Source organism: Salmo salar, chromosome 03 (genome assembly GCF_965601325.2).
Source record: "Salmo salar chromosome 03, fSalSal1, whole genome shotgun sequence".
NCBI lineage: Eukaryota > Metazoa > Chordata > Actinopteri > Salmoniformes > Salmonidae > Salmo > Salmo salar.
This window is the reverse complement of record NC_138293.1, coordinates 55,540,976-55,556,457: the sequence shown is the minus strand read 5'-3', so window position 1 is coordinate 55,556,457 and position 15,482 is coordinate 55,540,976. Positions and strand designations below refer to the sequence as shown.

Here is a 15,482-nt window from a genome sequence, read left to right as displayed (position 1 = left end):
GATGTGAAATAAAATGCGCAAACCGTGAAATCATGTCATTTTTCCATAAGTGAGTACTGTAATATATACCATTTACGCAGCAGACACAGTTCACACATTTTGGTATGTGACCCTGGTGAGAATCCAACACACAATTCTGGTGTTGCTAGTGCCAAGCTTTTATGAACTGAGCCACATACAGGACCACTACAATACATAAGTACAATACTGCAAAATACAATACATGATTACCATACAGGCGGAAGATGTATGATTACCATCCCCGTGAGCGTACCACCCTCCTTCAGGCCATGGAAGACGCATGCAATGATTTCAATCCGGACCTATTTAGACCAAAAGGTTTCTCCCAAGGTACATGAACAATGAGGATATTTACTGCCGTTTCGATCAAAACCTATGGCCAAATGCTCAAGACAGGCTTGATTGCAAACTAGTGCCTGCTAAAGATTGTTTCTTTAATTTCTTTAATTTGATTACATTGTGAAAGATGTCTTCAATGATCACGCCTTTGATCACACATGGGATAGAAATGATGGAAATGTGATGTTCAGTCAATTTCAATGGGTAGTGCAGGTGTATAGCCTAATGTAAAACAGTGTAATGTACTGTAATGTACAGTACTGTAGCATACTACATTCAAAGGACAATTTTAAAACATGCATGTTTTGGTATGGGATTAACTGGTTGTTAAAATAACTAAATTGAGAATATATCATTATGTTGTGTTTTTGTGATTAAACCAATGTACTCATTATATTTCACAGTAAACTTATATTTTGGATCAATGGTTGTGTGGTGAAAGATCTTTACAAACAAAATGAACGCACAATGAAAGGTTTTGAATGTAAGACTGGCTGTGTTGCAAGTGTTACCAGTTTGGAGTTTTGTACTAAAGTTGAAAAAATGAATCACATACTTGTGAAAGTAGTACCAACGAGATACAACTGTAATATAACATGTGATTCCATCTCAATAGAGATCCAGCTCTAAGCTCCTGTATATTTGTTGGTCTGGACTGTAAATATATCATTTCTACTATTCCATGTTGTCCTTACAACTGTTTCAATGGATCATTTGTATAAAGAAGTTTATGGAAACAAGATTTGAATGTTATCTCAAGGGGTCATTTACGTGTGTGTGTGTGTGTGTGTGTGTGTGTGAATATTACATAATTTCAATCGGTGTAAATAGAATGAATAAAAACAAAAACTTTATTATTCACTCAAAAGACTACCTATAAAATATGTTTTTCCTCAGGCACAAAAGTGTCACATTGACTTTCTACTAACAGATCAATAGAGTATAAAATAGGCTACATTATAAATAACAACCTGAGTTTATGGCTTTTACCTAAAAAAAAAATCGATTGCAAACGCAAAGTACCAAATACACATTTTTTTTCTCCTATAGTTCTCTGCAACTTCCAAGGGATGTTATGTTTTGAACCATTGTGAAATAAAATGCTGTATGGCTCAATATGTGAATTGAGCCTTGATGACATCTATATAAATGCAACAAATGCCAAGTATAATTAACAAATGTATGAAAATGGTACACGCTACTTCCATGTATCTGTGAGTGTTTCATACTGTGAAGAAACAAATGGCGTTGAATGCACCGACGGTATATATTTGCATAGCTGTAGATCAAAGAATCTGAAAGGACCTTTTTCATTGTTCAGTTAAAGGTCCCACAGTGGGCCACCGTAAAGGAAAGTGCCACCAAATAGGCTGCTATTCTATTCATTCTCATATCAAATCTCTCCAACAGAGTGAAATGAGCCACTGATAACATTAGCATCTCATCACTCTATCTAAACAGAATATGGACTTGGATTTGTCCGTTCTTTTTGTATACAACAGAGACAACAAGTCCTTGTGTATGTTTCCCAAATTGTCCGTGAACTTCAGCCCTCTGTATCGGCACACAAATCCCATCGCAGCCCTCTAGGCTTTATTTCCAATGAGCCGCCATGTTGTTAACCCACCGTTTGTACCGGTACATTTTGTGTTAGTACACCGCCGCCCATATTCTTAGGTGGTGTTGTGTGCTGAAGAACCAGTCCTGAGTGCTGTGACTGTGAGGTCTGTTGATACCAGTGATGAGTGTAGTTCTCCACATAACATAGAGTGGAGCTGAGGGCGGGCTGGGGAGCCTGCTCTCTAGTGGCGGGGTCTGTGGATACGCTACGGTCCCAAATGGCCGGGGACGGAGGTGAATTGCAGGACATAGAGTCACTGGCTCCTGGGCTGTGGTCCAGTAGAACTTCCCCGTTCATGTACAGCTTCTTGAATTTGGAACGGCGATTCTGGAACCAGATCTTGACCTAGTGAAAAAATATTTGAGCTACAGGTTTAAATACAAGGTCGGGATGTTTGCAACAGAAAATGTGAAGGTATGGGTTAAAAATGTATTATCTAGCAAAGTGTTGTAATTTCATATTGACACCCTAGGCCGTATTAGAATAGAATATACTTAATTATGTTGCATTGAAATTTGGAATCCAGATGCAAACTTAGATCAATAAATGAAGCTATCAATTATTAGATATAAAAATGACAGGAAGAGGTTAATAACCCTGGTGGTTTGACATATAATATAAACAATACCGCCTTTTTATCGCTTTGGTACAATTTTTTACAAGTATGTGGTGAATTGTAAGATACATGTTTCAAAATTGTCCTTTGAATGTAGTATGCTACAGTCTGTACATTACAGTACATTACACTGTTTTACATTAGGCTATACACCTGCACTACCCATTAGAATTGACTGAACATCAAATTTCCATAATTTCTATCCCATGTGTGATCAAAGGCGTGATCATTGAAGACATCTTTTACAATGTAATCAAATTAAAGAAACATATATTTTAGCAGGCACTAGTTTGCATTAAGCCTGTCTTGAGCATTTGACCATAGATTCTCATCGAATTTGCAGTAAATATCCTCATTGTTCATGCACCTGGGGGAAAACATTTTGTCACGGCAAACTTCATTTTGGATCCATATGTATTGTGTAGGGGATGCATTTCTTTCTTGTTTTGGACTTCCTGGATTATTTGTGTATTGGTATTGCATTACCGCACTGTAGGAGCTAGAAACACAAGCATTTCGCTGCACCTGCTGTAACATTTGCTAATCTGTGTACGCGACCAATTAACTTTGATTTGTTACATACAGTACATCTCTGATCAGTTTTTCTTTTAACTTACTGTGAAGTAAAATCATAGTCATCATCATAGCAGTACATTCGAGTATATATCATATATTTTTTATGTTTCTACTTTACAGACACTTTTTTTCATGCAATTCTCAAAATATGTTGTAGACAAACACGTTTACGTGTACAATCTATAGGTTTACCAAACGTTTAAGTGATCATCAATTAAGAACATTCGGATTAAGTAATAGTAACATGTCTTGTGAGTATTACATTGTGAAAGGCAATTACTATATATGAACATGTATTGCAATGCGAAACGTATTTCTAGATGAAACACTGATTAAGTTTGGTGAAAAAGGGACTGTATGATTTTGTGTGTTGTACTAAGTCAATTGAACATGTGCTAAGAGTTTTAAAACGACTGCTTTTTTGTTGATCTGTTTTGAGTGTTGTACTAAGATTTGTGAAAATGTACCACATACTTGTGAATTTAAAAAGCGATTAAAAAATCTATAACATCTCAGACGATTCACTCGGTGTAGAATTACAGTATGCAAAAAAGATGCCAGTATAGTTCATGGTTTTATAAGACAAATGAACATAAATCATAGAGATACAAATCTCTCAACAGCGTGTCATAACAGTGGTATGCGCGGCCTGTTGGCTTCCTCACCTGTGTTTGTGTCACGTCGAGTTGAGCCGCTAGTTCAGTTCTCTCAGGAAGAGACAAATACTGAGCTCCCTGGAAGCGATGTTGCAACGCAGCGAGCTGGTAACTCGAATATATGGTGCGAGGTTTTCGGATTTTTCTAGGCTTTCCGTTGACCATTCTCACCTCAGGCTCTGGTTCCTCTTTCACTGAAAAATGACAACAGAGCATTAGTAGGCTAAAGGACTTGAGGGGCTCATACATTTACACTAGGCCTACAGAGGGCTTCAACAGTAGGCTATAGGCCTATGCCTACAGAAATAAAATATTATGATAAAGATTAATGAAAAGTATTATGATAAAAGATGAATGATGATATATTTCATTAGTCAACATCAATTTAAAAAAAGATAATTCTGCCTTCCATTTTTTTTTTTTACCAGTTCTGAAAATGCTCGACTCAATAGCCTAAACAGAGTTTGGTGCACAAAATGTCTCTGTCCAAGAGATTCCAATGCCCCTCACATTATTATGGGATATGCCACTAATGAGAGAGGAGGATTGGTGCATCGAGTATATAGGCTATATAGCCTTCATGTATTGTTTGGGGGTGTTTTCACATGCAGTGACCAAGTCAAAACTCTAAGACAGGCTATTGAGTCAAAAAAGCAATACGTGCCAGACTGACATGTTGTGACACCTGATGCACTTGGCTTCGGGCCAATTCGAAGAGAAGTTTTCTTTCTGGAATGCCAATGCTACCAGGTAAATGGTATGTTATAGGGCCTAGATACCTAAACATTGTTAACAACACTACAATTACCAATGACAACACAAACGCAATAGCAGTTCTCTCTCAAATGTGAAGGTTTCAGCTGCTTTGCAAAACCAATTTTGGAAAAAAATTAAGAAACCTTTTGCATTTACAGAATAGGCTACATTTTCATTTTAGGCCATATGAACGATTTATATGATTTAAGAGCTTAATAGCATAGTGTGTTATTGCAAAACGATCAAAGTAGGCTAGGCCTAATGGGTCATTTGAATTGTAGGATAAAAATTATATACTGCACTATTCCCTGGGAGCTCATCTTAAAGGCCATGAACAGTCAAAATCATTGTTTTCATGAAATTGGATGATATTTGGATGAAACCAGATCAAAGTATGATCACCAATGTATGACTTGCTTCCACTTTGATAAAGTTTTATCATAAAGTTATTGGTCCCCTCCCCCGTGTCAAACACTTGGATTCAGGAGGCGGGATTATTAAAGGGATAGGGTATCATCACCTTCATTTTCTCTTACCTAATTTAAATAAGTACCGCCTTGTAACCAACATCCGAGAAGGCTTGGTTGCAAAGGGGCATGGTTTATATAGCTAGATAGCTACTCTACTGTGTCAATATTTGGCGGTAGGGTATCAGCAAATGCAATTACAAGTTTACCATATTCATCTATGTCAAAGATACTTTTATGTTTCCACTTTCATCGGTGTCTCGTGTTAGCTAGCTACTGGTTAGCTAGGTCTTCATCTGTGTCTGGTGTTAGCTAGCTACTGGTTAGCTAGGTCTTCATCTGTGTCTGGTGTTAGCTAGCTACTGGTTAGCTAGGTCTTCATCTGTGTCTGGTGTTAGCTAGCTACTGGTTAGCTAGGTCTTCATCTGTGTCTGGTGTTAGCTAGCTACTGGTTAGCTAGGTCTACTACAAATTAATTACCATAATACATCTCTGCACTGCTATTTTAGTCATCCGTTAATGTGACTATTCTCTCATTATTGATTTAGTTTACTTATCTCAGCATTTGAAGGGTTTTCTGTATAGTTGTCTAAAGTCAGTGTGGCAGAGAATTCTGTTTTAATGTTACTTCTGAATCACTATGATAAATATAATCGTTTTTCTTGAGTGTATTATACAAAGCTGAGATTTACTTTGAAGTCCAGTGGAGGAATACAGGTGAAATCAGTCATTGAAACGACATGGTGGCATAGCAGGAAGTGTTGAATGCCATGAACCAAGAGGTTGTGAGTTCAAATCCCACATGAGGACATGTTGAGCAATAATTACTGTATAAATAAACATACACAATGTAATCATGTATGTAAATGACTGTAGCTAAGTGGAAAACACTGTAGATTTTGTGACTTTCTGAGGGCATCCCAATTTTGTTTGCAGGGCATCGTGTAAAGAAACTTAATGTGAAATATCATTAAACCACATGTCACATGTGAAATACAATTTTGAATGTGCAAAACAGGTGGAATTTTTGCATGTGTAATAAATCATGTAATTTTCCACATGTGAAATCGTGTTTTTTTCCATAAAGGTTGGACAAATTAAGTTGATAAATTATTCCAAATCAAAAGTACGCTAACTTACACTATTTTCAAAACCGTTTAACTCCCAAGACACCCAACAACCAAATTAATGCCTAACACCAGTTAGGCTGACCAAATGTAAATTCGATGTATAGAATTTTAGGTAGGCACATTTAAATTCTGTGGCATGAAGGTTGGTCCTCATTGTCGATAAGCCTTTTGGATGGTTGATTTAACATCCGCCACATTGACACGTCAGAACAAAATAGTAATAAATATAACTTCGAGATTCACCAAAAATGGCAACGTGGCTCATGCGTAAATCTTACCGATATCTTGGAGATGTGACTGTACGTCCCGGGCATAATGAGCGTATTGCGTATGAGGATAAGGATTTTCCGATTTGGCAATGTAGGCCCCATGGAGATTGTAGTGGTGATGATACGAGTATGGCTTCATTGGTTGCAAGCAGGACTGACCGTGGCTGGGGTAGTAGTCGTGGTGGCTGTGCGTCGTCTGGCCGCTGTAGAACCCCATGTCCATGGGAGAGGACTTTGGCAGTGTCGGCAAATCATTGGCGCCCGGGTGACAGCTCACTGTGGAGTGGAGATCAGACGAAAGGCTCGATGCCGCCTTCTCAGAAGTAGTTCCATTCATCCTGCACGGCCTTCCTTCACCCCCCTAATACAAACCTCCAGAAATAGAGGATACTCGTAAGAAAGGCCTTGTAAGTTGAAATTCAAGTTTGAAAAGAAAACATCAACTCCCCAAAATAAAAACAAAACCAAAACAATATTGTGAAGCGTTAAACTCTTCAGAATCTATCCAAAGTCCCTCGGCGAGACTGCACTGCACTGTGACGGCACCTAACCCAACTGAACTCAAAATTACAGAGCGAGGGGAGTGAATGCTTCATTCCCAGTTTACCCTGAGGGCTAAACTGTGTCGCCAGCCAGGCTACACTCCTCTCCCCACGAAAACCTCCAGAACCTCCCCCGGCCCGAACCACAGTCCCACAACATTTCTGAAAGTAGAAGATACATTTTCTGCTGGATGTGTTTATTAGGCAGTTAAGAATACAGTTAAGAAAAAACGCACAGACTATGCAATCTCTATTGCACTCCACACTGCCCTTTCCCACCTGGACCAAAGGAACACCTACAGTGGGGAGAACAAGTATTTGATACACTGCCGATTTTGCAGGTTTTCCTACTTACAAAGCATGTAGAGGTCCGTCATTTTTATCATTGGTACACTTCAACTGTGAGAGACGGAATCTAAAACAAAAATCCAGAAAACCACATTGTATGATTTTTAAGTAATTAATTAGCTTTTTTTTTTTGCATGACATAAGTATTTGATACATCAGAAAAGCAGAACTTAATATTTGATACAGAAACCTTTGTTTGCAATTACAGAGAACATACGTTTCCTGTAGTTCTTGACCAGGTTTGCACACACAGCAGCAGGGATTTTGGCCCACTACTCCATACAGACCTTCTCCAGATCCTTCAGGTTTCGGGGCTGTCGCAACGCAATACGGATTTTCAGCTCCCTCCAAAGATTTTCTATTGGGTTCAGGTCTGGAGACTGGCTAGGCCACTCCAGGACCTTGAGATGCTTCTTACGGAGCCACTCCTTAGTTGCCCTGGCTGTGTGTTTCGGGTCGTTGTCATGCTGGAAGACCCAGCCACGACCCATCTTCAATGCTCTTATTGAGGGAAGGAGGTTGTTGGCCAAGATCTCACGATACATGGCCCCATCCATCCTCCCCTCAATACGGTGCAGTCGTCCTGTCCACTTTGGAGAAAAGCATCCCCAAAGAATGATGTTTCCACCTCCATGCTTCACGGTTGGGATGGTGTTCTTGGGGTTGTACTCATCCTTCTTCTTCCTCCAAACACGGCGAGTGGAGTTTAGACCAAAAAGCTCTATTTTTGTCTCATCAGACCACATGACCTTCTCCCATTCCTCCTCTGAATCATCCAGATGGTCATTGGCAAACTTCAGACGGGCCTGGACATGCGCTGGCTTGAGCAGGGGGACCTTGCGTGCGCTGCAGGATTTTAATCCATGACGGCGTAGTGTGTTACTAATGGTTTTCTTTGAGACTGTGGTCCCAGCTCTCTTCAGGTCATTGACCAGGTCCTGCCGTATAGTTCTGGGCTGATCCCTCACCTTTCTCATGATCATTGATGCCCATGAGGTGAGATCTTGCATGGAGCCCCAGACCGAGGGTGATTGACCGTCATCTTGAACTTCTTCCATTTTCTAATAATTGCGCCAACAGTTGTTGCCTTCTCACAAGGCTGCTTGCCTATTGTCCTGTAGCCCATCCCAGCCTTGTGCAGGTCTACAATTTTATCCCTGATGTCCTTACACAGCTCTCTGGTCTTGGCCATTGTGGAGAGGTTGGAGTCTGTTTGATTGAGTGTGTGGACAGGTGTCTTTTATACAGGTAACGAGTTCAAACAGGTGCAGTTAATACAGGTAATGAGTGGAGAACAGGAGGGCTTCTTAAAAAAAAACTAACAGGTCTGTGAGAGCCAGAATTCTTACTGGTTGGTAGGTGATCAAATACTTATGTCATGCAATAAAATGCAAATTAATTGCTTAAAAATCATACAATGTGATTTTCTGGATTTTTGTTTTAGATTCTGACTCTCACAGTTGAAGTGTACCTATGATAAAAATGTCAGACCTCTACATGCTTTGTAAGTAGGAAAACCTGCAAAATCGGCAGTGTATCAAATACTTGTTCTCCCCACTGTACGTGAGAATGCTATTCATTGACTACAGCTCAGCTTTCAACACCATAGAGCCCTCAAAGCTCATCACTAAGCTAAGGACCCTGGGACTAAACACCTCCCTCTGCAACTGGATCCTGGACTTCCTGACGGGCCACCCCCAGGTGGTAAGGGTAGGTAACAACATATCTGCCACACTGATCCTCAACATGGGACCCCTCAGGGGTATGTGCTCAGTCCCCTCCTGTACTCCCTGTTCACCCATGACTGCATGGCCAAGTACGACTCCAACGCCATCATTAAGTTTGCCGATGACACAACAGTGATAGGCCTGATCACCGACAACGATGAGACAGCCTATAGGGAGGAGGTCAGAGACCTGGCAGTGTGGTGCCAGGATAACCTCTCCCTCAACGTGATCAAGACAAAGGAGATAATCGTGGACTACAGGAAAAGGAGGGCCGAGAACACCCCCATTCTCATCGACAGGGCTGTAGTGGAGCAGGTTGAGAGCTTCAAGCTCCTTGGTGTCCACATCACCAACAAACTATCATGGTCCAAACACACCAACACCTATTTCCCCTGTGCCACCACACATTGACTCTGCACCGGTACCCCCTGTATATAGCCTCGTTACTGTTATTTTATTGTTGGTCTTTAATTTTCCATTTTCTTCTTTTTTATTTGTATTTTTTATTTATTTATTTTTTACTTCAGTTTATTTTAGTAAATACTTTCTTAATACTTATTTTTCTTAAAACTGCATTGTTGGTTAAGGGCTTGTAAGTAAGCATCAAAGCTGGAACCGAGAGACTGAAAAACAGCTTCTATCTCAAGGCCATCAGACTATTAAACAGCCATCACTAACATTGAGTGGCTGCTGCCAACATACTGACTCAACTCAAGCCACTTTAATAATGGGAAAATTGATGTAATCAATTTATCACTTGCCACTTTATATTATTTATATTAGATAATGTTTACATAACCTACATTATTCATCTCATATGTATATACTGTACGCCATACCATCTACTGCATCTTGCCATCTTGATGTAATTAGATGTATCACTAGCCACTTTAAACAATGCCACTTTATATGTTTTCATAACCTACACTACTCATCTCATATGTATATACTGTACTCTATACCATCTACTGCATCTTGCCATCCTGATGTAATGTATCACTAGCCACCTTAAACAATGCTGCTTTATATGTTTTCATACCCTACAATACTCATGTCATATGTATATACTGTACTCCATACCATCTATTACATCTTGCCTATGCCGTTCGGCCATCACTCATTTATATATTTTTATGAACATATTCATATTCATTCCTTTACACTTGTGTGTACAAGGTAGTTGTTGTGGAATTGGTAGATTACTTGTTAGATATTACTGCATGGTCGGAACTAGAAGCACAAGCATTTCGCTACAATTGCATTAACACCTGCTAACCATGTGTATGTGACAAATACATTTGATTTGAAGTAAGCAAATCACTGTAAGGTCTACATCTGTTGTATTCGGTGTTGTATTCGGAGCTAATTAAGACATATTTAGTCAACATTTAACTGTCTGCAACAAAGATAGGCACCATTCTTCACTGGAGTTGTGCATTAAAAAAAGTAGCCTATATACATAGGTTTGGGACTAGATCAATTTGATAGGCTAATTCCTCTTTAGGTTTGCTTGTGACTTGCCCTAAGGACTTTCCGTAGGAGCCCTAGAATTGGGTCGTCACTAGTTACCACAATCAGAAGTCATAAACCCCGCCTATTTCTACCATTTATCTTCTTAAAATCTGACTTAAAACCTAACCTCAACTGCAACCCTAACCTTAACCATAACCCTTTTTGTTTTCATACATTTTTACGATAGCCTGTAGCCAATTTAACTTTGTGGCTGTGGTAACTAGTGGAGACCCTAGACGTGGCCAATCCATTCACGTCATCCAAAACAACCCAAAAAGTGTGTCAATGGCACCAAGGTTTGGAGAAGTCTCGGTAAATTGTGTGTAATTCGATTGTTGTTGATTATCAGATATGCAGCAAATTATGGCCTATCAGCCTAACAAAACGCAATTAACTCATATAGCCTATAGATAATGGCAAGTGAAACTCTCAAGGAGTGTCAAAAAAGATACATCAACTTTCGCTTTCCTCTTTTAACTTCCATGGTTGAATGTTTGTAATCTTTGTATATTAGCAGTGGACCAGGTTCTACGGAGCCCCTTAGGGGTCATAATGGGGGTTAAAACAGCCAGGCTAATCAGTACCCTCAGTTTTGATCTATTCCCTCAATTTTTTTTATTTGTTCTCTCTGTTTCATTATCCATTCCCTCTGATTTTTATTTGTTAACTCATTGTTTTTAATCCATTCCCACGGATTTTTTATTTCTACCCTTAGTTTTTGTTTTTATAAATTACTTTTGAACTCCTTGTGGATTTATGTATCCCATCTTTCAGCCTGGTCTCATAGACTAGACGTAACATAGTAAATGTAAATATATATACAAATTAATATGTTTTGTTACATTTCGTGTGGAATTCGAATCTCATCACAGACAAGTTGAGCATTTTAGCTAATGAGCAACTTTTTAGCTACTTTGCATGTTAGCTAACCCTTTCCCTAACTCTAAATGTATCCCTTTAACTTAACCCTAACCTTAACCCCTAACCTAGCTAACGCTAGCAAGCTAGCTAGTTAACGTTAGCCACCTAGCTAGAATTTGTAAAATATATTCCGAATTGTAATTTGTAACATATCATACCAAATGGGCGATGGAATCCCAAAATTAATACATACTGTAATGAAACAGCAAGGAGCAGGTCTCGAACCCTCGACCTTCAAGCCCGAAGTCCGGCGTGCTATCGACTGTGCCGCAAAAGCATGCTCAAGCGGCAGAGTCGATTTCCGCGCTTATAAACCCAGGGTCGTTACACTACTCCCTCCTTTCAAAGAGCGCGTCCTCGCGCTAGCTTGCGACTCAACGTCTTACAGGAACGCGCTCACCGGCCAAGCACACGCACTGTCGTGGATGCAAGGTCCGATCACTTCCGACACCAATGTAATAAAACAGCAAGGAGCAGGTCTCGAACCCTCGACCTTCAAGCCCGAAGTCCGGCGCGCGATCGACTGTGCCGCAAAAGCATGCTCAAGCGGCAGAGTCGATTTCCGCGCTTATAAACCCAGGGTCATTACAATACTATACGAAACATACCCTACTAAATCTCGGATTTGCGTACAGAATAATACAAAATGCTCTGAAACCAGCTCTGATCTCTAAATATAAATATACATAAGTATGCATGTATAGGTCTTGTAGCTATCACCCGCTTAGTATATAGACCTTCCCTTTGAAGGACTGTTGTCTGTAACTATTCTAACCCTAACCACCCCGGAAACCTGAACCCTAAACTAACCTCTCTGACCCACATGCCTAACCCTAAACACCCCAGAGACCTGAGCTCTAACCCTAACCTCTCTGGCCACCATGCCTAATCCTAACCACTCCTGAGGCCTGAGCCCTAACCTCTCTGGCCCCTATACCTAACCCTAACCAGACCTGAGTCCCAACCCTAACCTTTCTGACCCTTATACCCAACCCTAACTACTCCAGAGATGTGAGTCCTAACCTTAACCTCTCTGGCCCCCATACCTAACTCTTACCATTCCCGAGGCCTGAGGTCTGAGTCCTAACCCTAAACCTCCTTGGTTCTCCTGCCAGCTCTGACCCCTAGGGAGATCCCTTTTCCCACATGATATATTTAAATGACACTTTTACCTACAACTATAACAAGTATTTGTCTACAAATTATTTTGAATATAGTATACTATTTTCTTATGGTAAAATACACCTCTTTCCACCTCTTAATTCTTATTTTTCTTGTCTTCATTTATTTTTTCTTTGTTCTTTGTGTGAATACATTTTGGGCTTTTGAAGGGATGGTTATATGTACGGTGACCTGTGCCTGTGCAAGCTCGACATCTACGGATGTCAAGTGTACGGTCTCCTAACTTAACCCCTAGCCTAGCTAACGCTAGTCAGCTAACTAATGTTAGCCACCTAGCCAGAATTTGTAACATATTGTACATTAGGCAAATTCGTAACCTATAATACAAATTGTAATTGTAACATATATCATACGAAATGGGTGATGGACATCCACAAATGAATACATACCATATGAAACAAAGTACTGAATCTCGGCTTTACGTACAGAATAATACAAAATACTCTGAGACCAAGTTGGATTTCTAGGCCTATGGAAGTAATTATGTAGGCTACCATGACCGTCCCACTTGGCTGATAACATATTGCAGCCTAAAATGTAATTCTGTTTCGTTAATTACATGCTTTAAATGGTGATGATCACTGACCATTCAGTATCTTATTTCCAGTTTCAGTGTTTTCATAGGTCGCCAAATAGGTAATGGGCACAATCGCTAATGCAAAACGTTTGTGTCAGAAATACAACAGTAGAGTTTAAAATGCAATGGAAACCCGTATAACTCTTTTTTTCCCGGTAGATAGGAATTTAAGCGCAAAATGAAACATCTCTGGTGGTAAAATGCGAATAGGTCCTATAGTTTTATGCGGATTTGAGAAAATTGGCATTACAATCTGGCGCCAACCTACCTAGCTAGTAACCTTGTTTACATCCACAGTTTTTATGTGAGTAAAGTCATACTGTAGCCTATAAACGTTTTTCTAAACAGCTTTGATGGAAACAGGAAGTTTCTGTACAATTTTATAAATGCCAACAGCTAATTTGTTCGTTTGACATGGTGGGATCTTTTTGTGTCGGTAAAATGTATTATGCGCGAAATGGCGGTGGAAAAGCCTTTATTCGCAGATATTGATATAGCCTTATAACAATCACATCGACCTAAACTTGAAGTCACGCGATTAAATGGTGTGTTGTCCTCCCACTATGACTCGTGAAACCGGGCAGTTTTAGGATACATATTAAACAAATGATGATTAAGTTCACAGGGTGGTGAACGTGCACGATGAGTTTGATACCGCTTTCCAATACATATCTAGGGTCTTATTCTGGTAACATGATGATCGATGCTGACTGCCGTTTGACAAATACAAATATTCTCGCTATTATCCATAATAATTTCATCATGTAGACTAGCCTACCTGCACCGGCACTGTATCTGTCGGCTAGAGCGCACGTGCCAAGACCAGAGCAACCACATTTTCAATTTAACGCAACAGTTTGTGCCAAAATTATTGGAGGAGTTTAAAATGAAATTCATACACATTGAACTTACTAAGTACATGAAAACTTGAGCGAAAAAAATACATTGTGTGGCCAAATGCGCATATTTTTTTTTATGGAGATTAAGAATATACTCATGACAATCTGTCGCCAATTAGATGGAAACCTAGATAGCTATTGACTTTGATACGATGACAATATGTTCACCTGGAAATTTGCCAGGCTAGGGTATATGTACAGTCTTGGCCAAAAGTTTTGAGAATGACACAAATATTTCCATAAAGTTTGCTGCTTCAGCGTCTTTAGATATTTTTTGTCAGATGTTACTATGGAATACTGAAGTATAATTACAAGCATTTCATAAGTGTCAAAGGCTTTTATTGACAATTACATGAAGTTGATGCAAAGAGTCAATATTTGCAGTGTTGACCCTTCTTTTTCAAGACCTCCGCAATCCACCCTGGCATGCTGTCAATTAACTTCTGGGCCACATCCTGACTGATGGCAGCTCATTCTTGCATAATCAATGCTTGGAGTTTGTCAGAATTTGTGGGGTTTATTTGAGGTTTGACCACAAGTTCTCAATGGGATTAAGGTCTGGGGAGTTTCCTTGCCATAGACCCAAAATATTGATGTTTTGTTCCCCAAGCCACTTAGCTATCACTTTTGCCTTATGGCAAGGTGCTCCATCATGCTGGAAAAGGCATTGTTCGTCACCAAAATGTTCCTGGATGGTTGGGAAAAGTTGCTCTCGGAGGATGTGTTGGTACCATTCTTTAGTCATGGCTGTGCTCTTAGGCAAGATTGTGAGTGAGCCCACTCCCTTGGCTGAGAAGCAACCCCTACACATGAATGGTCTCAGGATGCTTTACTGTTGGCATGACACAGGACTGATGGTATCAAATCAAATTTATATAGCCCTTCGTACATCAGCTGAGATCTCAAAGTGCTGTACAGAAACCCAGCCTAAAACCCCAAACAGCAAGCAATGCATGTGAAAGAAGCACAGTGGCTAGGAAAAACTCCCTAGGAAAAACTCCCTAGAAAGGCCAAAAACCTAGGAAGAAACCTATAGAACCAGGCTATGAGGGGTGGCCAGTCCTCTTCTGGCTGTGCAGGGTGGATATTATATCAGAACATGGTCAAGATGTTAAAATGTTCATAAATGACCAGCATGGTCAAGTAATAATAATCATAGTAGTTGTCGAGGGTGCAACAAGCACGTCCGGTGAACAGGTCAGGGTTCCATAGCCGCAGGCAGAACAGTTGAAACTGGAGCAGCAGCACGGCTAGGTGGACTGGGGACAGCAAGGAGTCATCATACCAGGTAGTCCTGAGGCATGGTCCTAGGGCTCAGGTCCT

At 40.1% G+C, this 15,482-nt stretch overlaps 1 protein-coding gene across 1 annotated transcript; it reads right to left on the bottom strand.

The window, feature by feature from the left end:
- Positions 1-142: 142 nt before the first annotated feature.
- On the bottom strand, positions 143-7,116 carry LOC106600936 (homeobox protein Dlx3b). Its single transcript, XM_014192729.3, has 3 exons — positions 6,461-7,116; positions 3,839-4,023; positions 143-2,326 (listed from the first exon to the last, which is right to left on the bottom strand). The coding sequence occupies exons 1-3, from the start codon at positions 6,786-6,788 to the stop codon at positions 1,979-1,981; spliced, it is 861 nt and encodes a 286-aa protein (XP_014048204.1). The 5' UTR covers positions 6,789-7,116; the 3' UTR covers positions 143-1,978.
- Positions 7,117-15,482: the final 8,366 nt, after the last annotated feature.

Coding starts and splice junctions, on each gene's coding strand:
- LOC106600936 (XM_014192729.3), bottom strand. CDS start 6,788: ATGAATGGAACTACTTCTGAGAAGGCGGCATCGAGCCTTTCGTCTGAT. Junction 4,024..6,460: donor GTCACATCTCCAAGATATCG/GTAAGATTTACG, acceptor GTCATTTTTCAG/TGAAAGAGGAACCAGAGCCT. Junction 2,327..3,838: donor TCGACGTGACACAAACACAG/GTGAGGAAGCCA, acceptor TTTTTTCACTAG/GTCAAGATCTGGTTCCAGAA.